Source organism: Pelmatolapia mariae, linkage group LG14 (assembly GCF_036321145.2).
Source record: "Pelmatolapia mariae isolate MD_Pm_ZW linkage group LG14, Pm_UMD_F_2, whole genome shotgun sequence".
In the NCBI taxonomy this organism is placed as follows: Eukaryota; Metazoa; Chordata; class Actinopteri; order Cichliformes; family Cichlidae; genus Pelmatolapia; species Pelmatolapia mariae.
Window position 1 is genome coordinate 15,286,110 of NC_086239.1, and position 20,205 is coordinate 15,306,314.

Here is a 20,205-nt window from a genome sequence, read left to right on the forward strand (position 1 = left end):
CATACAGCATGATCACCCACTGGTATTTCATTATTTAAAATGGTGTCATGAATTAGTCAGCTAAAAAAATGATGTTTCTTATTCAGGGGATAAACACAAGTTCAAGATGAAGACATTAAAACATTAAAAAAATAAACAAAATAACCAGAAATGTGTCCATTCAGGTTGTCTGAAGAACAAAATCAAGTGTGACTCAAAATTATACAATGATTTCAAAGAAATTGTTATGTTTTTTGACACTTGTGCTTTTCAATGTATTAACTGTAATGTCTAACCAGCAGCATCTCAAAGCATTTAGACATGCAGACATGGTCAAGATGACCTGTTGAAGTTCAAACTGAGCATCAAAATATGGAGGAAAGTTGCTTTAAGTGACCTTGAATGTGGGATTGTTGTTGGTGCTAGAAAAGCTGGTTTGGGTATTTCAGAAACTGATTATCAGCTGGGACTTTCCCACACAAGTATCTCTAGGTTTACAAAGATTGGTCTGGAGAAGACAAAATGTTAGCTATGAACAGAAAACTGAGGCCACAATTCATATCGGCATACAAAAACTGGACAATAAAAGATTGGCAAAAACTTTGCCTGCTCTGATGTATCCGCAATCTTGTTCTTTTGGTCGCTACAGAAAGCTCATGACCATACAGTAGGTAAGGGTAGGGACGTAGATCGACGGGTAAATCGAGAACTTCGCTTTTACGCTCAGCTCTCTTCACCACAACGGACCAGTACAACGTCCGCATCATTGAAGCCACAGCACCAATCCGTCTGTCGATCACCTGCTCCCTTCTCTCCTCACTCATGAACAAGATCCCGAGATACTTAAACTCTTCCACTTGGGGCAGGAACTCGTCTCTGACCCAGAGCTGGAATTGCTGATTCTCATTCCCTCCCCTTCACACTCAGCTGTGAACTGCTGAAGGCCACCACCTGATAAAGCCAACAGAACCACATCATCTGCAAAAAGCAGAGAGGAGATTCTGAGACTGCCCAAGTGGAAGCCTGCCACTACTTGGCTATGCATAGAAATTCTGTCCATAAAAATCGTGAACATTTCAGTGACACAGGGCAGCCAAGGCGATTGGCCTACTTCTTCAGCCTGATGGCTCCCTTCACCCCCACCATCTGATTGGAGGTTACCACCACGACAGGCACCAAACACCTTGCGATCACAGCTCAGCGCAGCATCTTCAGCAATTGAGCTGCTGAACATGGTGCATTTGGACTCCATGTGTCCCCAGTGTCCCTGGGAATGCTGTCGAAGCTCAGCTGGAGGTGAGAGCAAGCCAGGGGGATACTACAATACCCACCCCAGCCTACCGCCTCTCACCACGGGCAACTCCAGGAGACTAGTTCCAGAGCCCAAGCTGTGCATTAAGGTGAGCCCGACTATATCTACCTGGTACTTCTCAACCACACGCACTAACTCAGGCTCCTTCTCCACCAGAGAGCTGACGTTCGATGTCCCAATCATTAGTCTCAGTAGTCCTATCCCAGGCAGGGTGAACTCTTCCCTAGATTTTTCACTCATAGGGGTCTTTTGAATCACTCTTTTTCTGGTCCCTCACCCAGGAACCAATTTGCCATTGGAGACGCTACCAGGGGGCAAAAGACCCATGATAAAATAGCCCCTGAGATTCCTGGGACACACAAACCCCTCCACCATGATAAAGTACCGATTCAAGAAGTTAAAATTGCTAAAAAATGTAACATGTAAAGAGAATGAGTGCGAGACAGTAAGAGACAACAACTCCCTGATTTTGTTTGTCACTTTGGCAAATTCTTCTTATTAATACGTTTGACAGTCCACATCTCGACATGTAAACAGTGGACAAAATAGATATAGATACACTGAGTTAGGAAGAAAGAGGGACACTGAAAAGATATGGTTAAAGGAAGAGGGGTTTTGGATGGTTTCTGTGTCAGTGGGATAGTTATAAAAGTCAGACATTACCCTCCAAAAATAATTGAGCTTTCACCTCAGAAGACAGTTTCTGGGGTTTTTTAACACATTATTGGACCAGTGAGAAACGTTTGGGGCATTCACCAAAGAAGAAGAGGGTCTTGTGCTAATAAAGATGTAGCCAAAATATTTCATTGTTTGTCAGGGAATGAGGTCCGGTCCATTGGGACTCACAATAAGAAAATACTGGAGTAAAACATTTTAACAGTAACTACATATAAAAACCAACAACGATGAGATAACTGGGACTAAAATAGATGAACACATTCAAGATGAACAAATGTTAGGGTGCGTTTTTCATCTTTCTACAAAAAAAAATCACGCAGACACAGAAACAAAGATGCAAATAAAAACACAGTTGAATTCCAGCATGTTTTGTGGCTTTCTGAAGCTGAGAGGTAAAAGAAAATAGGAATTAATATTAATGGCGAACCTCGAAACGTGACGTTTATGGCACAGTGCCCGGGGTGATGTATAACTTGTTTGTGGTGAGCTAACTGCACCTTCTACAGCCTGTGTGCCGAGTTGTGAATTATGCATCCATTTAGGAAATTAGGTCTGAGAAATATCTAGGCCAGCCTATAGAGCAGTTTCTTTTCATTGTTATGAGAGAATGTCAAACTAATGAGCATAATTTCTGCTTCCTCCTGTTGGGACCATGAACTAGTGACTCTGAAGTCCCCTGACCACTGGGTACATCTAATTGTTAACTAGATAGGCAGCCATTCTTAAGAAAATTAATTACAAAGTGAAGATAGATCATTAGGCCCTCTAATTATTGTCTGTGGTTTAAATCTGACGGATGCTGCTAACAAGCACAGCACAGCAATGAATGAAGTTGTTAATTCGAGCACATTACTGGTCTCTGTGTCACATCCCCAGACAAACAAACTGTGCTTGTTTTCAGCTGAACTCTCACCTTCAGTCCTCCATGACAGTAGAAGCACTAACAGAGGGAAAGTGTCCATGACTGATCAGTCAGTCCAGTCAGTCCATTATTCAAAGCAGAACGATCCTGAAACAACAGTGATACTGTTATTCCCCTGGATGCATGGTCAATCATAATTGCATGTTTTTAACCATGACGGCTATCACGATGGTTCATTTTTGATCACAGAGGAATATCAAAACATTTATCATTCATTCGTGGTTCCCAGCATATTAACCCTCATTATTCTGATGATCATGCAACTTCTAAAGCTTTCTGTTGCCATCTGTTGTAAATATTTTAATGCCTCCTTGATAGATACGTACAGAATTTTGCAAATATATTCATTGTTTTAAGAGGTTGAATCCTCACAACTTTGAGGGTCATTTGGCTTTTCCTCTCATGCCAGGAGCAGGACAAATACTTTCTTCATGCTTTAAAAATATCTCAGATTCTCTACTAGATAGCTTGGCAGAGACATTTTGTAAATAACGCCATGGTTCTTAGAAAAGTAAACCATGACAGCATTATTAGTAATATTAATACGAATTCTATTAACTCCTTTCAGCAATGCCTGAACCTTTCACAGTTAAATATTGAGGTCAGAAATTAAATACATTCAGTTTACTGCCAGATTCCTCCTTATTGTTAACGCTCTGATCTGCCTCCACTGTCTGTACGTTCTGTGTTAATTTTAGAACTCCAACACAAAAAATGATGAAAAGAAAAATGTGACAAAATGTCTGTTTGTTAGATTCAAACCCTGTGAATTTACACTTTTTAAAAAAATTAACTCGGAATTTATTTAAATTGAAAGGCATCAATGCAAACAGAGCCTACCCGAGTTACACAAACTGTAAATTAAGTCTGAATAAACCTGTGATAAAGCTCTGTGCTCTCTTTAACACAGGTGCAGCGATCGCTACACGCTCAGAATAAACACCATCTTACCCCTTAGGTACAGTGTGAGTTACTCGATGAACTGCATATGCCTCCTAACCATTCCTTTCTCAAACAATCAAAAGCAGCATTTTCAAAAAATCCAGCTGTGTAATATTTCACTCACCTTGATCTGGAGTTTCTGTGTATGAGAAGCAAACAATGTCATCGATGTTTTCTATTTCCGCCTCATGCGTGGTGCTCAGCCATGTCACCCCAAACTGTCCCGTTAAATATTACCAAATTCAGTGGGAACTTTGGCCCATGCTGCACACACACATACGTAAATACACAGTGTGGGAGAGGCTGCAAATATTGCCCATTGTAATTCCTCAGATCAGGGGGCCTTACAGAGTCCCTCCCTTTTCAAATTATTGAATTTAAAGGATGATGTATTTTTATTGGAACACAGTAGATGTTTGATGGATCACAGAATACATCACTTTTTTTATAAAAGGGGGAATCTTTTGTTTTTGGTCAGATCAAGAGAGCTAACACATCTGTAATTAATATTTTCTTCTACATAATTATCCCATTTCATGACAGGTGTCAGGCAAATACTGTAATTTTTACTGTATTAAGTTTTTTGACAGTTATAGTTATTACAGCGCCCCCCACTCTAACATGCAGATCAATGTATTTATTTATTGAACTTTTATGTACTATGTGCTTCTTTTCTGAACTTTTGGTTGATATTCTGTGTCTCTCCATTAAAATTAAACATAATAATAATAAAATAATAAAAATAATAAAACACTGTTCCTTTCTTTGTAAGTGAGCAATCTTACAAATGTAGCAGGGGATCATGTAACTATTTCCAACACTGTAGTTATTCATTGAAAGAATTTATCTGTGGCATTCCTGCACACATTAGACGTTGGTGAATATTGGGCATAGTAACAATGCCTATCCTGTAAAGCCTATACTGCACATGCCTGACCCTTTTTTGATCATCTATCTAAAAATAATACTGCATGTTCTCATCCACCTCTACAAAAAAATCTCATGGGACGAGGCATTTGTTTTCCTGTTGACCCCTACACTCCCCAACATGCACAATAGCCCATTCTTCTTTAAATATGCCAACAAAAGAGTTTAAATAAAGATCCACTGAGAATGTTTTTATGAGTCCACTTTATTTTCTTTTCCAACATCTCAGCCACATCTCACTCTTCGTTCAACAAAGTGCATTGATTAGACAGCATTTCTGGCAGAAGTAGCTGTGGCGGTGGTGGAGTGGTTTGCAGTCTTGCAGCATGTGTCTATTTCCTTTCTTGCTGCCATTAGAAGTCGCAGTTTGAATTTACACACTCACTGTTAGATAAGGCATGAAGTTAGGAGCACAAGAACAGAACTGTTATGAAAGAGAGTGACACTTTGAATCTACAAGCCAGGAGTCACAAGCTAGGATTTCTTTCTTTTTTTTGCTTTTCTTTTTTTTTTTTTTTTCATAGGTCGCCGGCCTTTTGTGTTAGAAAACTAGAACTTCTACAAATACAACATGGGAAAAGGGTCTGAGTTTAACAAAACAACTGTGCATTTTACAAAAAGCTGCTCATGGCAAACAACCAAACCAACACCGCTAGGCTACTCTGCTCGTTTTTCATTACGTCTATTCATTATGTCTGTACACGCAAAATATAAAAATTAAGTCAACATTGCAGTCAACAGGGAAGGGTGTAAGGCAAATGTGGGTTGGGCGTTTTCAGCTGGGATGGAGCCTTTAAGCACATGACCAGTGGTTTCCAGTAGGGTCATGTGCTGCTTTGCGGAGACGTGGAGGGGCTTTCTGATGGGGCTGAGGGGGGCGGGCCAAGTGTCAAGGGTCGGGAAGAGACGGAACGGGAGGCTCCTTCGGGCTGCAACACAAGAAAAACAGATGACTAGAAATAGGTCACACATTACTGAGTTGTCCGTGGTGGCTGAGGAAGACACCACCATCGCCACGCCTGTGCCACCCAGCGTGCCGGCACCTCCTGAGGCACTTCTGAAGCTCACTTAACAGCTTTCACAAACGAGGCGTGACAGGGGCTCGCAGGGGCTGGTGCACAGCTTAGAGAGGAGGGAGGGGAGGAAGTAGAGTGGGCATTGCCACTCTTTCAGGGCCAGCTCTAAAGCTATTCCTTCAATGGGACATAGAGGTCTTACACACAAAAGAGCTAAAAGAAGATTCAAATTATTATCACCACAAATATCTTCATTAGTCCCACTGACTCAGAGGGAAAAACAGGGAATAGTGAGATGCTTTGGTGGTGGATCTAGGTGATCCCCAGGCATGCTGTGTACCCACTGAAGCTGTTTGCAGATGGAGTCAACAGTGGCAGTCCTCTGCAAACACGCTGCTGCAAGTGCAGGTTAAAAAGATAACTCCTTCCAAACACCAAGGTGAAGCAAGCAGGATCTTAGCACTTTAATGAAAAACTTGCCTGTTTTAGATATTAATGCATGCCACTGCATCATGCATACAATACAGGTTGCATAATTGTATTTTGCACAGAGCTTTGTTAGCAGGGTCAAAGAAGCACAAAAAAGAAGGAAAAAAACACTGTACTGAATGCAAGTTTATCTCTTTAATTAATCTGGTTACATAAATGCCAAAGAGAAAAGCAACACAGAGGTTTCCATCCATTCTTCTACCGAGCCACATAACATTGCACTGCCCTCCAGTGGTAAAGCAGAAGCACCGGAGAAAAGCAGAGGGTTTTACCTGGAGAGCAGTAAATCGACATCATCAGCATTGCTCAGCTTCAACTACTCAGCCTCTTCCTCCTGTTAGAAGACAAAATCATGTATTGATAACCAACACACACACAGAAAGCAGAGACACGTGGCAGTGGTAGAAGGTCGGATTAAAATCTGTTTAAAGTGCCTTTGTGTATTCTATTCTAATGTTTCTAACGGTGCAAGCTTTTATTTGTGGGGAGAAAAAAAAAAGAGATCCCAATGATAGCTGAGACTCTGTCATTGTTAAACCTTTTACCTGGATGAGTGTCATCAGCTGGAGAAGGATTTGGGGGATTCAAAGTGGAAAGACTGCAGTTGTTTCTTAGTTTGTTGCATAAATAAAACAAAACTATTTGAATTGCAATTTAAAAAAAAAAAACCCACACAGTCTTGAGCTACCAAGATGTGTGATGTGTGTTTGTGTCGCACACAAAGATCTTCCCTCTTTACAACACTGGACCAGGCATGGCAAGCACAGGCAGAAGACCACATGTGACAAACTGCTGTAATACTACCTGTGTTTCTTCCAACTCTTCTTCTTCTTCTTCCTCTTCCTCCTCCTTTGAAAAAATTTAAAAATAAAAAATAAAAAAGAAGAGGGAGGGGGCTATGTGAAGTCATGGCTTAAATAGGGGGAAGGTGAGACGACTTCCCATGTTAGTGGCTGTGTTAAGGATGGGTTAAAAATGGAGAAGATGTCATTTGAGAGAAGCGTGGGCAGTGGTGATGACAGCAGGGTCGAAAAAAAACTGAGGAAACTAGTGATGGAGTTCTGTTTTTAATGAGATGACCTAAGTGAGACAAGAGTGGTGCTTAAGCAGGCGCACCGTGTAAGATGAGGTTAAACTGCGTGTCACGTGTTTTAAGTGTTACCACTCAAGCCGCGGATGCTGTTCCTGGTTAGTCTTGAAGTAAACAACACGCTCACCAAGGTTATCTATTATTCGATCCTACAACCACTTTATTCCAACTGGTGACACAAACTAAGAGAGTAGTAAGCCTGGAAACAACCCATTGGGTCATCTAACGTGAAATATTTTTTCTTTTTCTCCGAGTATTGCATGAGAACAAGATGTGCTCCGTCTCCTCCATCTTCTTTGAAACTTGTCACATCCACTTTACATCCACTTTGTTCAGATTGCTCTTGGCAAAAAAGGAACAAAAGCCATGGCTTCTTTAAAAAAAAAAAAAAAAAAAAAAAAGTCATCCTGTCAAGTCAGTGCGCCCCATCTCCCAGTACAACAAAACCAAACATGTCCGAGTTATCCTCACGTGCGTGCAGGCCAAGTTTTAAAAGAAGACAACGGAACGTTCAAGCTGTTTTTTTTAGGTGTCAAAACTAAAAAAGTGAAAACGTCTTGGCAGACTTGCAGAATGTTTCTCTGTGAAAGTTTCATAAAAGTTTGCTCCAACTCTGAACAACCTCATCTTTGTCCTGGCTTGTTTGAGGCCATATGAGTTACACTGCACACAATATTCACTGAACCGATGACAATTACGATCTTGAGGAGAGACAGAGTTCGCCTGAACATGTGCACACAGTCTTTCTCTGCAATCGGATCATGCATGAAAAGAAAAATGCCAGTCTCTGTGTGATTCACACCGTGCAAAACATATACAAAGATTCTATAATCCAGATATACCTCTTGCACTTCAGCCTCTTCTTCCTCCTGTGGAACACGAAATCAGGCAGTTTTGAAAAAGAAACCAACATTATGGTCCATATGTGACTCGCATATCTGTTACTACATGAAATCCTCCTTTAAGGTTTAGGTCAAATATGATCAGGTTTATCATGCTGCAAACCAGCAGGCATGTCCATGGAAAGTGGACCTAAATGTCCATGCAGCACACCAAAAGAAAGAAGGAGAAAGGGAGAGAAGGGCAAGTCTGTCAAGCTTTAAAAAAAAAAAAAAAAAAAGTAGAACCACCAGAAACTACAGCACTGCCTTGTTCGTCTTGCTCCTGCAAGAGAGGTTGGACAAGGACAAAACAGATGGGAAGGAAGAGCAGAAAAACAGCAGGGCGAAGCAGTGAAGCATAAGCAGCGTAAACTCAAGCAGAGGCTGGAATGTCTCTGAGAAGCAGAGCCCTTTTCACACAGCACTTAGAACCAGACTTTTTTTTTTTTAAAACAACTTTTTGAACCAACTGATTATTCATTGTGTTGGTGTGTTGCAGGGGGCAGAGTCTGATTTAGGGAATGGTTAAAGTGTTGACTCTTTAGGGGAGCTACCCTTGAGATGAGCAACGCTGGGTGAAAAACCGGCTGGGCTGACTCGCCAGACTTCAAACCCTGTCCTCAGGGTGCAGACTGAAAAACAGTGCGAGAGCAAGTGCGTGAGTTTGCTTTTTGAAAGTTGGGACACATAAAGTTGAAAAGTTTTGGGGATGTGTCCTGACAGGCAAAATCCAGGGCAAAAAAAGGCCCACAAAGCACTCTTTCAACATAATGACATAACTGAGGAAAATGGATTATTAACTAAACGCTGTTGTTACCATTATTGTCTTTTTTAATGAGCCCTATATTGGTCATTTCTTTATGAGAATTACTTGAGGTGCTGTATTAATCATCACTCTGGATGGTACATCTTTGACTTTTACTTGTGTTGTTTTTGTTTTTGTTTTGTTTTTTTAAGCATTTTACTCTGACCCTTTGTTATCACAGACACGAGGCGACCAATTAATTGTTTCTGGCAAAAGACAAAATATGCTAACAAGTAGTGAAATACTAAACATTGAAGGAATGCTTGAGGTGTGAAAGGGATTAATAATCTGACAAAGTAATGAGTCACTAAACAAAAACAACAAAAAGAAAAAAACAAGACAAACTCAGGAAGGCTAGAAGCAGTTTAAAAAAAAACACATCAATCTACCTCAAGCTGTCGTAGCTCTTCTTCCTCCTAAAAAAAATAAAAAATAACAGGCAGCAGGTCAGCCGGCTGTGTGGGGAGCAAAAGAGCACAACAGGCATGTGGTATGGAAATGTCTTATGATTTCAAATGAAACTATGGGAACAGTCGAGGTTGTCAGGAAGCAGCTAGAAAACTGGGAAGAAATGAGGAACGGGATGTTAGCAGAAAGACAGGAAAGGTCAAAAAAACTTGAGATAGTAATAAAGAGAGAGCAGAGAGAGGGGTAGACAGGTGAAGTCTTCAAAGTTAGCAATTTAAAAGGCAGACCAAGACCCTCCCAAACCCATCTGGACGGTCTTCCCTGATATCTGCACCATCAAACCCACACTGCTGATGACTGTATGGAGGAACCGCACAGAAAGAGACGATCAGAGAAGCACAGTTACCTCTGACTGCAAATCCTCTTCCTCCTGGAGGGAGCAAACCAAGAGGGCAAAGGAGTCAAATGCCATACAGTGTGTGCTTGTGTACATGAGGAACCAGCAGACACAGCTCTGATATTGATGCATCTAGACCAGGGGTGTCAAACACAAGGCCCGGGGACCAGAATCAGCCCCGCAAAGACCTCAATCCGGCTCACTGGGGGAAATGTGAATTAGGGCATAAATATTGGATTTTAAACTGTATTTTCATAAGTTTTGCTGCTTTTCCTACTGATAAAGACCTTTTCGCATTCTTGCATTTACTACAGCAGCATTTCTTTATTGTGCAGAAAAACTGAGAAATACTGAAATTAATTTATATTAAAGGGGATTAAATGCATAGTTAAACTGTATGTGGGCTGTATGTTGCCCACAATGTAAATTGAGTTTGACCCCCCTGACCTAGCCTGTGTGAAATGAGTCAGGTGAGGGATGGGCTGGAACATGAACTAAAAAACAACAACATATCAACTCTGAAATGCTAAATGAGATCAGTCATTTGGTGTTTAACGCGTGAGTCAATTAGGCTGCATGCAGCCTATCTCAGTTAGAACTGCTTTAAACCCGTATTATAAGTGTTTACACTGTACAAGTATAAAAGACATATTTTAAATAGCAGAGGTTTCTTAAGCACTCAGATTTTTGTACACAGTGAAAGTGATGGGAGACAAAGAGAGAGAAAAATTCTCACTGGCCTTGACAAGCACAGAGTGAGGGAGGCGGTACAGCATGTTTTCACTGCTATTCAAAAGTGTGGGGTCACACAGAAAAATTCACATTTTTCAAAGACTCGCCTTAATCTTCAAATGAATAGAAAATACAGCGAAGAAATCAAGGTTACCCGCAATGAGAAGTTCATCCTTCCAACTCTGGTTTCATTAAACACACCTTTGCGGAGCAGTTTGTTAAAGTAATGTGGAAACATTTCACCCCACGCTTCCTACAGTAAACTAAGTCACTTCCCACAGCAACTCAGAGAGACTGGTCACTCTGTTATCACAGAATAGCAGCTTACTGCATCTTCTCCAAATAGATCTACCAAACTGTGGAGCTGTGCTGTAGCTGACTGTTCTGTTATAAGGAGGAAAACGGCTCAGCGCAAGTGCTAAGTCTTTGGGATGGTGTTGCAAAACACAGTGATAACATTTAACGTGCCTCATTTGTTCGAGATCCCCCTTACTTTGTATAAATATCCAACTTTACTCCCAGCAAACTGCCTCTAAGCCACTACATTTGTTCACAGTGCCAAAAAGAAGCATTTTTTGATTTGTTCACCACAAATTTAGATTCCCAATCTTCTTTTATCCCATGTCAGAGGGGTTTTTGTTGTTCCCCATTTTAATCTTTTACTCTAATTGAATAGTGTGATTTTCATCCAGGATCTTATCTGTCTTATGGTATATTGTAGATAACATTAAATGAAGCTATTAAGCTGAAGATCTGCATGGGGTTTGTTTGTCAGACTAGAGAACTTGTCTTCTTACTTAGTTTTGCAATTAAACCTTCCCCTTCTCTTTCTTTTCTAGTTAGAGCCAGTTTGTGCTGTTTCAGGAGGGAAATCTTCCCAGGACAGAGTAAACTCTCTGCTATGAAGTGTTAAGGCTCTTAAGTTGTTGTTTTTTTTCATTTCCTTGGATGGAATAGTCCTGGTTTCTTAGAACAAGAAGACCTTTAAGTTTTAGAAAAGGGCTCTTTTGGGGCCGTTATGAGACTGCAACTGACTCATGCAGACTGATGCTTCACACACTCGACTAGCCAAATTTAAATTGTTCCTTTGGAGGTATAATCATTCATTTTTGGAGGTTATTTAATGCTCAAAAAACCAGAATGTTGTAACTATACATTAATAAGTGTGTAATTCAATTTTCCAACAAATGTATGTATTCTCATAAACTTAAGTGTCCAAGCCCAATAATGTTAGACCAATTTCAAAGACAGTTTCACTAACACTGGCTAACAGCAGCTAACAGTAGCAGAAACAGGAGTGCTTACTGATAGAAAAGTTCAATCTATCCTCAACAGCTCACCTGACTATGGCTGCCATTGGACAGAAGTGAAATTCACTGCCTTCTAGCAGACTCCTTTCACAAAATCTTACATCCAAAATAATGTGAAAAAATTTTTTAAGTGACCCAAAACTTTTTAGAAATCTTTTATAAGCTTAGCTCATGTCAGTGTCCAAAAGTCTGAATGACTGGCAAGTACACATGTTTGGGTAAAGGTGAAGACTGGTCTAAACCAGCAATGACTGCTAAGAAAAGAAAGAATTAATAAGCACCCGCTTAAATTATTCTGCATGCGTTCCACAGTATGTTAATAAATTATTTCCCCTTCAAATAAAAAAGATGAAATACACATGTCATTTATTGAATGTACATAGTTATTAAAAAATGCTGGGATAGTAACTGCTGCTGTTTCTGTGTATTGTGTCTATAAAACATCAATAAAGCACTGTTCCTTATTAAACAGTGAAATAAGTGTTACGTGAATTTTTTTGATAATCTCACCTGTTCTTCTTCCTCTTCTGCTTGGCCCTCCTGACAGTGGAGATAAGATAGCATTAGAGACATCAGAGACTACACTCAAAACACACACACACACACACACATACTCTAATGGGACACAGCCACATACCAGGCTCATTAAATTAGACAGAGTGAGATGTTTCTGGGGACCCTATACTAACACACCTTGACCAGGACAGTTAACAGTAAGTGAATTGTGTCATCAACTCAAAAACCAAACATAAGATACCTAATGGAATTGACAGAAAGGCAATAATAAATAGATTAAACATCCACTGGGAATGATGAGACGTGTAAGAATGATGATTAGGGATCTCGGAGAGGTGAATTAGTAAATTACTGAGTCCAGGGAAGGAGATTTGAGGAGAAGATGCAGAAACAAGGTTGACAGGAACTTGAAAGTGAGGGAAACCTTAAATGTGGAGTAAAGGAGGAGATTAAAGGGAAAACAAGGATTCTGAGTGGAAGAAATCAGCATTCCAGGGATGGAGGCAGAGGAAAAACGAAGGGAGATTAGGGTCTAGTTAAGGAGCAATTACAGTGTCTTCTGTGACCTCGTCTGTTTCTTCCACTGCTGCCTCCTCCTCCTCCTTCTCTGTGGGGGCTCCGTCTCCTACTGTTTCTGCAGTCTCTTCCTTTGCTGCCCCCTCCTTTTCCTCCTCATCACCCTCACCTTCTTCATTCTCATCAGTGGCCTGCTTCACCTCTTTATTTGAATCCCCATTACGATCCTCCACTGGAACCTTGTTATTGTAAGGTGTAAACAATAGTGTGTGAAAGAAGAAATACACAAAAAAGAAAAATATTAAGTTACAGCTAACAGCAAATTAGCTTAACTTAGCCTAACACGAAACCTGTAAAAGGAAGAAACAAACAAAGAAAAAAGGTAACATTATTTGCCCAACATTCATTAGTTTAAAAAGTTTGCTGTGCCAGATTAAACACACCAAATGTAACGTGTTAATTGTGAAGCACTCATTTGCTAGATTCGCTACCCTAGTCTACCTGTTTTTACCATGTCTACTAAGCTAATACTAGCATAATTTCACATTAAATTTTCAGTTATAAGAAAGGTACAACATGTTTGGTTTTTTTTTTAAACATATTGTGTTATATCTCTTTCAAATAGCCAATAAGTATCTTTAGCCAAATGTCAAACTATTGTTCTAACTATTGTTAGTTCATTTAACCAGAAATACAGGTTTGGTCTAAAGTAGTTTGGCGCTGTCTTTCTGAAACAGGCCGATGTGAAAAGTGTTCCTGGACTGTCACAGTTAAATGCAGTCATCATTTACAATACAGGTTTTTGGCTTTGTCTCTTATGTGCAGAGACTGGTGCAAATTAATCTTTAATTGAGAATATATACTGTAACTGGTGGAAATCCTAAATATATTATTAGTACATTGTTGACTACCCATGCAGTCCATGTTTACTTATGGAAAACACACCTTTGCTAGGATGCTCTTTTTATATAAGCTCTAGTAAACTGAGAACTAGCAGGAATTTTCTCGTGGTGATAATCTTGTCAGAAATTTGCTGAAATAAAGATATTATTAAATATATCTATCAGAAAAAATGGATTTGATAAAAATAAAACATCAAATTTTAGGATTTACACACAATCATACCACAGTTTGGTTGCTTTACAGCCCTTTGGCAGTCTGAACACAACAATGCAGTGTCACAGTGTAATGATGACAAATCAGAATAGTGTGTTATTATGAGCTCACATTTCTCACTCATGCAAAACCAGAATTAGTCAATGTGGTAAATGAGACAGGGCAGCCATGAAGAAATTAGGAATCTCTTTAAGTCACCAGTTATGGACAGAAGGAAAGCTGTTAAGTGACGCTGGATGGAAAATTTAAGATGAAAAGAAACTAAACACAGACTAAATGAAGGCATTACTATTGTGTCGTCAAGGTTTTCCTCAGCATGGGTGCCATTCTCCACAATGTTATCCTTGTCAGCTTGCTCTGCTTCCTGTACCAAGGAAATTACCAGGTTTAACACTCGCGTTGACATTTAGTGTCCGGATAACTTGCCAAAACGTCCACGGCATGTTTTTGTTTCTTTTAGTCACTCAGATCTGGTTACCTACAAAACAAGTTCCACTGCATCTCATTTCAACACATTTAATTGTTAAAGGAAAAACAAATTTCAGTTTTAAATTTTAAATAAATTAAATTTGGAAAAATGTGTTCGAATCTCACATCAGTCAAAAGCAGATATATGAAGGAACTTTGGATAAATACAGTTAGGGCCACAATCACCTCCACAGTGGATTTTAAATCAAACAATTAAGATATGATTGAAGTGCTAAACTTCCGTTTCAGGGGTTTAACTAAAGCAATTTAGCAATTACAGCCATTTTTATACACACTTCCCCATTTTCAGAGTCTCAAAGGTAATTGGATAATTGACTGATTCATTTTCACAAATAACCTGCTAGCTTAGCACCAAAAGGCCATCACAGACAGCTAAAATGGATGAATACAACTTTACAACATCAAACCAAGTCAAGAACACTCGTCACAAGGTAGGCATCTCATTGTCAAGGCCTACAGTCAAGAGACACCTTATTAAATGTAAATACAGAGAGTTTACAACAAGTTGCAAACCTCCGGTTACACTCATGAGCAAGAAGGTCAGATTAGAGTTTGACAGAAACATCTAACGGAGCCTGAACAGCTCTGAAAAAATTCTTTGGACAGAAACCAAGACGCAACAGAATAATTGGAAGAAAAAAGTAAGTAGAAGGAGAGAAATAGATGTTATAACATGGGCATGTATGGCTGCCAGTACATCTGGGTTACTAGTGTTTATGATTATGTGACTAATAGAAGCAGCAGGATGAACTGTGAAGTGTACAGATCTGCACCCTCTGCTCAGATTCAGCCAAATGCTGCAAAACTGATCAAACAGCTTCACAATGCAAATGTATATTGACCCAAAGCGTGCTGCAAAAGAAACCCACGAGTTCCTCAAGGCAAAGAGACAGGATACTCACAATGGCCAAGTCAGGCATCTGATCTCAACCCAACAGAGCAGACTCTTTGTTATTAAATACAAAATCAAATGCAGAAGAAGCAACAAGTGAAGGTGGCTGCAGTAAAAAGCTGGCAGAGCATCTTAAACGAGGAAACACCGCATTTGGTGATGACCATAGGTTCTACACTTCAGGCGGTCATTAAAAAAAACAATAAACAATCCTTATATTTAAAACTATACTAGTTGTCCGATTACTTTTGAACCTCAGAAAAGTGATTACTTTGTACAAAAAGGGCTGTATTTCATAAACAGTTAACACTTAACTGATGTTAAACTTCCTGAATTAAAGCCAATAGTCTGCACTTCAATCACATATTGGCTGATTTAAATCCCACTGCGTTGGTGCAAAGAGTTAAAACTACAAAACATGTGTAATAGTTCAAATACTTGTGGACTAAAGTGTAGCCTAAACTAGGTACACACAACCTAAGTTCTGAAAGAATTTTCCTGTGATGAGCATAAATGTGGTCTAAATTATTTAATATATGAATAAAGGAAGAGACAGACTATTTGTTGCATCTTTGTTTTTACTTGTATGTTATGACAGCACAGATGTTCTTATTTAATTGTGAATTTTGTTGTACACATGAAGTTTTGAAAATTCATCATGGTATTTTCAGACTTTTTATTGTTTTATGAGCCATAAATGATAGAAACCCCCTCATTATAAGAAGGGAGTTAAACCTGTTTGTGTCCAAAATGATAGCTGGATACATTGATTTCATCTGATTACAAACCTTTCAATAACAATAAAGAAGAGCATTTATTCTTCTGACATTCTTTTGATTCAAATAAATCACCTTAAACTCTCAAGTCTTACCTGGAAAACTAAAACGTAACAATGTATCATAATGTTGCAATTCATATACAATCGATAAAAGAATATTGTGTATTATACAGAAAGTCAAAGCAGAATTAGTCCAAGCTGAATTGTTGGACTAATTGTGTTGTATCAATACTGAAGTAAAAGATTAGAGATATTAGAGAAGAAATGTGGCTTTTGCATACGTTTTCCACAACATACAGTAGAAAATAGTACTGACCTTTGACCCAGGAGGAGGGGGCAATCCCAGGAAGGTGTACACTAAATTGTCCTCTTTGGCATTAAAGAATGTGTCGTAGTCCTGCACAAGATTTAGAGATCTAAATCAATACAATAATTTACTTTCCCTCCTATTTTAACTTTGTTGCTACAGTTGTTCCATTACAGACATTAAAGTGCATTTCCTATGCTTTTCTCTCAATATTCTGAAGGTAGTCACAAGTTAAAAACATTGGCGTATCTGAATGCGATGTATACTCACCCCACAATAACTCTCTTCATTGAAGATTTGTGGGGGGAGGGGGATGCCGTTGGCTGGCTTCTTGTCCTCAGGGACGTTCTGCCTCATCCACATGCGGTTGTCCTCATTGCACGCGATGTCCAGTGGAGTGTAGTCAACTTTAAGAGCCTCCAAGAAGCCAACCACATCTTGCTGCTTCTTCTTGATCTGTGAGGCAGAGAAATCCTCCCTGATTGCACAGTATATGAGGAGAAGCCTGGAATATTTAACCTCAGGATGACAGCTGCAGCATTCTGGTGTTTGGAATATTAACTATTTAAACATTATTTAAATGACAGCATGGATTCACATCTGATGCTCTACATAGTGCTCCCTTCCCTTCCTCTCCTACTAAGTAAACACAGAAACCACTGACAACAATTTAAAAGAAGTACGGCTTTCACTTTATTTTGCATTATTTTTTACTTGGTTTATTATTATTGTCTATGTAACAGGTGTCCTATCTTCTGTGTATTTTTTACTTATCTTGTTTTCATTTCGTATTTTTTTTATTAATATTTATTGAGTTTTTCTACTTCATCTGTCGTTGTATATAAGTTGTTACAGGTTGTGTTTTACGCTGTGGCTTAATTTCAGAAACTGCTGATCTACTGGGATTTTCCTACGCAACTATCTCAGGGTTTGCACTCAATGGTCTCAAAATGAGAAAGCGGGTGAGCAGCAGTTGTCTGGGCAGAAATCCATCGTTGATACCAGAGGTCTACCAGAGGCTCCAAGCTGATAGGAAGGCAATGCTAACTCAAAAAAAAAAAAAAAAAAAAAACTCTCGTATGCAGAAGAGCATCTTTGAATGCACAGTACATCAAACCTTGAAGCAAATGGACTACAGCAGCAGAAGACCACACCAGGTGCCACTCCTGTCATTTAAGGACAAGAAATTGAGACTATGATTCACACAGCTCATCAACTGGACAACAGAAGACTGTAAAAACATCGCCTCGTCCAATGAGACTTGAGTTTTTCTGCAATGTTCGAATAGGGTCAGAATTTAGTGTACACAAAATGCTTCCATCCTGCCTTGTATCAACAGTTCAGGCTGCTGGTGGTTGTGTAACGGATGTGGATCTCAGTACAATTAGCCCCCTTAGTACCAACTGAGCACCATTTAAACACCACGGCCTACTGGAGTATTGATTGCTGCTGACCCTGTCCATCCCTTTATGACCTAGCAAGGTGTGCCTCATAAAGCGACTCTTGAGTGTATATTATCTGATCTTATTTTATTTTAAGCCCTTAAATAAGCAGAAACACAACATGATTGCTTTTCCCAGCTTCTCAGATGCCAACATATGCTATTATCCTTGTGTTATATGGTGTTGAATGACTAATAGTTTTGTGTTTTGGTCTGTTAATAATCCATAATCCATGTTTCTGGGCTCTGGTGAAGGTTGAATGTCTTCATGTTTGATCTTTTTACTTATATCTACATCTGCTGACAGATCATATTTAAACTGCTAAAAAAAACTGATAAAAAGTGTAAAAATTAAAAAATAAATCAATAAAGAAAAAATACAAACAGCAGGGTCGAAAAAGGGACAAATAAGAGGATAAACAACGATGCATTTTCTAAGAGTTAATTAGGACTGTTGTGGTCAGTCATTGAGTGTCATCTGCTAATACGGGTAGATGACCATACCCGCATGAAACAAGTCCACTCAAAGTATAAACCCCAAGTAGTGTGTGTTGTGATACAACACTGCTAAGTGGGCCCCAACCACTTTAGCATGGCCAAAAGTGGATGTAAGAAATAAATTCACCCTCCCCTCTGCAGTTATCATCCCACCTAACATACACACCGTTACCTCAATGCGAGTCTGACTTAAAGTTTCATGTTAAATCTCTTTTTGGGGGAGACACCGACGTCAAGCGCCTGCATGTGGGGGTCCTTAACATGCAAAAAAAAAAAACCTTTGGGAGCCCCTGTTCTAGAAAGCTCTGCATATAAATCACATCGACCTGCGAGACAATTAAACAAAGAACCAGAGCCTCTCAGGCGTAAACTCAGGCACAAATCAAGCCGTGCACTTGCCTGCAGTGAGATATGCCTAATAAAAGTCAAGTCACATTCATTTCGAGGTTTAACGCTCTCGTGTCACTGTATGAGTGACAGTCCTGGGTGGTTACAACCACAAAAGTTCACTTTAAGAGAAATAAGTCCTTTGGAGTAAAAAGCTTACCGCTGTGGATCCCGACGAAGACGCGAGGAAAACTTTAATGACCATTTTGCTACAATTTATTTTGTCGAGTATGCAACAAGCGGTCTCTTAAAGGAGCAGGCAGCCTTCTCTATTATTAGAGCACACCCTGGACGGAGACATAGCACAGCGATCACTCACCCACTCACTCACTCACTCACTCACACACACACACACACACACACGGTTATTTTTGTCTCCAGGCTCCATTAGTGAGGGTCGGCCCGTAGGGGCGCAGCACCACTCACAAACACTGATTGGCAACTTCAGCTGTCTGTCGGTGAGGGAGGGGGCGCAGTGGAGCTGGTTCCCAGCGCCCTGCTGAGTGCATATATGGACAGAAATAGCACTGACCAGCACTATAGGCTGACAGGTTTTCAAACCCGGTGTTGTGCCAAAAAGTGATCGGCTGCCAAAAACTGTATTCCGATGTTTTTGTATGTTTTCTTTGCGTAACACCTTTGCTTATATTGGTAAACATATTGTGGTGAAAAGGTTTTACAAAGGGATCATACATAAAATAAAGAAATTACCTGTTTTTGCAAGTAATCTGTATGATTCTGCGTTACTTTACCTACATGTTAATCCTAAAATTATTAAAATATCTTATTGGACCTGTGATGTTATATTTGTTGCGATTTTTGCTTCCCTCTAGCCTGATCTCTCTTGACAAAGACATTTTTAATGTCAGTGAGAATTTTACCTGTATTAAAGGGCTATATAACCAATATAACCAAAAACTGATTCATAAGAGATGTTTGAAAGATTATAGGCTGACAAGTCAATTACACTGACATAGTACTGTTTAGGCAACCCACACTTTGCATTCCCTGGGCACTCAAACCCTTTGTCCTTCGAGTAATGCTGTATGGTACTGCAAATTTTGGTATCGATCCAATACCAAGTAAATAAAGGGCTAGTATTGTCGATACCAAGATAAGTATATGTTGACTTATCAGATTGCAAATTCTTAACACATTTTAATGACACTGTGATCACTGTCATTTTTATTTTACACAATAATTAGTAAACACAAGAAACCAACAATTCAGTGTTTCATGTATTTTGAAACTGGGGTTTTTGGAGATGTGTTGCAGATGTTTAAAGGCGCTGACTGATGATCGTGTGCGGTATGTTTTTTACTCATACAGTACAGAGAGCTATAAATAAAATAGACTTGACAGTCAGTCAGACGTTTT

The 20,205-nt window shown here is 39.5% G+C and overlaps 2 protein-coding genes across 6 annotated transcripts in view; both read right to left on the reverse strand.

The window, feature by feature from the left end:
- Window positions 1-4,107, reverse strand: part of igsf5b (immunoglobulin superfamily, member 5b) — a 36,014-nt gene extending 31,907 nt beyond the window's left edge. For all 4 annotated transcript variants that reach the window (XM_063494346.1, XM_063494345.1, XM_063494347.1 and 1 more), the window contains exons 1-2: window positions 3,958-4,107; window positions 2,883-2,978 (exon numbers count right to left, since the gene is read on the reverse strand). In XM_063494346.1, coding sequence (XP_063350416.1) covers window positions 2,883-2,931 — 49 coding nt within the window. In that variant the 5' untranslated portion in view covers window positions 2,932-2,978; window positions 3,958-4,107. The remainder of the gene's footprint in view (window positions 1-2,882; window positions 2,979-3,957) is intronic.
- Window positions 4,108-4,963: 856 nt separating this feature from the next.
- Window positions 4,964-19,122, reverse strand: sh3bgr (SH3 domain binding glutamate-rich protein). 2 transcript variants are annotated; one of them, XM_063493801.1, is made up of 12 exons: window positions 18,989-19,122; window positions 16,773-16,958; window positions 16,512-16,592; window positions 14,326-14,400; window positions 12,956-13,159; window positions 12,399-12,428; window positions 9,856-9,879; window positions 9,431-9,457; window positions 8,198-8,224; window positions 7,070-7,114; window positions 6,538-6,599; window positions 4,964-5,689 (listed from the first exon to the last, which is right to left on the reverse strand). In XM_063493801.1, the coding sequence occupies exons 1-11, from the start codon at window positions 19,031-19,033 to the stop codon at window positions 6,582-6,584; spliced, it is 762 nt and encodes a 253-aa protein (XP_063349871.1). In that variant the 5' UTR covers window positions 19,034-19,122; the 3' UTR covers window positions 4,964-5,689; window positions 6,538-6,581. The 2 variants fall into 2 exon arrangements, with proteins under 2 accessions (XP_063349871.1, XP_063349872.1); XM_063493802.1 differs by lacking the exon at window positions 8,198-8,224.
- Between the last annotated feature and the right edge of the window lie 1,083 nt (window positions 19,123-20,205).